Here is a 684-nt window from a genome sequence, read left to right on the forward strand (position 1 = left end):
AGGTGGGGGAGGCCCCGGCCGCGGGTTGCGGGGGGTGCCCGGCCCCGCACGGGCCTGTCGAGCTCAGGCCGGGCCTGTCGGGCTTCGCTCGCCCCCTCTGGCCCCGGTCACCCGGGGCTGGGCAACGGCCGCGGGGCCCCAGAGAGCCGGGGGATGGCAGCCCCCCAAGGCCCAATCCCGTAGGACTGGGCGATCCCAATCCCCCAGCTCCCAGTCCCATAGCACTGGGCGATCCCAATTGCTCTGTTGCCAGTCCCGTAGGGATGGGCAATTCCAGCCCCTCAGGCCCAATTCCATAGGACTGGGTGATCCCAACCCCTCAGCTCCCAGTCCCATAGCACTGGGTGATCCCAGCTCCCAGTCCCATAGCACTGGGTGATCCCAACCCCTCAGCTCCCAGTCCCATAGCACTGGGTGATCCCAGCTCCCAGTCCCATAGCACTGGGTGATCCCAGCTCCCAGTCCCATAGCACTGGGTGATCCCAGCTCCCAGTCCCATAGCACTGGGTGATCCCAACCCCTCAGCTCCCAGTCCCATAGCACTGAGCAATCCTGACCCTCCCCCTGAGCACGCAGGGTCGGTCAGACCCCCCAGACCCCCACCCTCACCCCGCTCCTCCCCAGGGCGGGTACTTCCCGGAGCACGTGAAGGCGATGAGCAGCCTGCGCTGGCTGAAGCTGAAC

The 684-nt window shown here is 67.5% G+C and overlaps 1 protein-coding gene across 1 annotated transcript in view; it reads left to right on the forward strand.

Moving 5' to 3' along the window:
* The first annotated feature begins 153 nt into the window (after positions 1 to 153).
* FLII (flightless I homolog (Drosophila)) overlaps positions 154 to 684 on the forward strand; it is a 9,144-nt gene continuing 8,613 nt past the window's right edge. The window contains 3 exon segments of the mRNA XM_010003586.1: positions 154 to 179; positions 254 to 257; positions 625 to 684. Coding sequence (XP_010001888.1) covers positions 154 to 179; positions 254 to 257; positions 625 to 684 — 90 coding nt within the window.

This window comes from Chaetura pelagica, unplaced genomic scaffold (genome assembly GCF_000747805.2).
Source record: "Chaetura pelagica isolate M959 unplaced genomic scaffold, ChaPel_1.0 scaffold408, whole genome shotgun sequence".
NCBI classification, from domain to species: Eukaryota; Metazoa; Chordata; class Aves; order Apodiformes; family Apodidae; genus Chaetura; species Chaetura pelagica.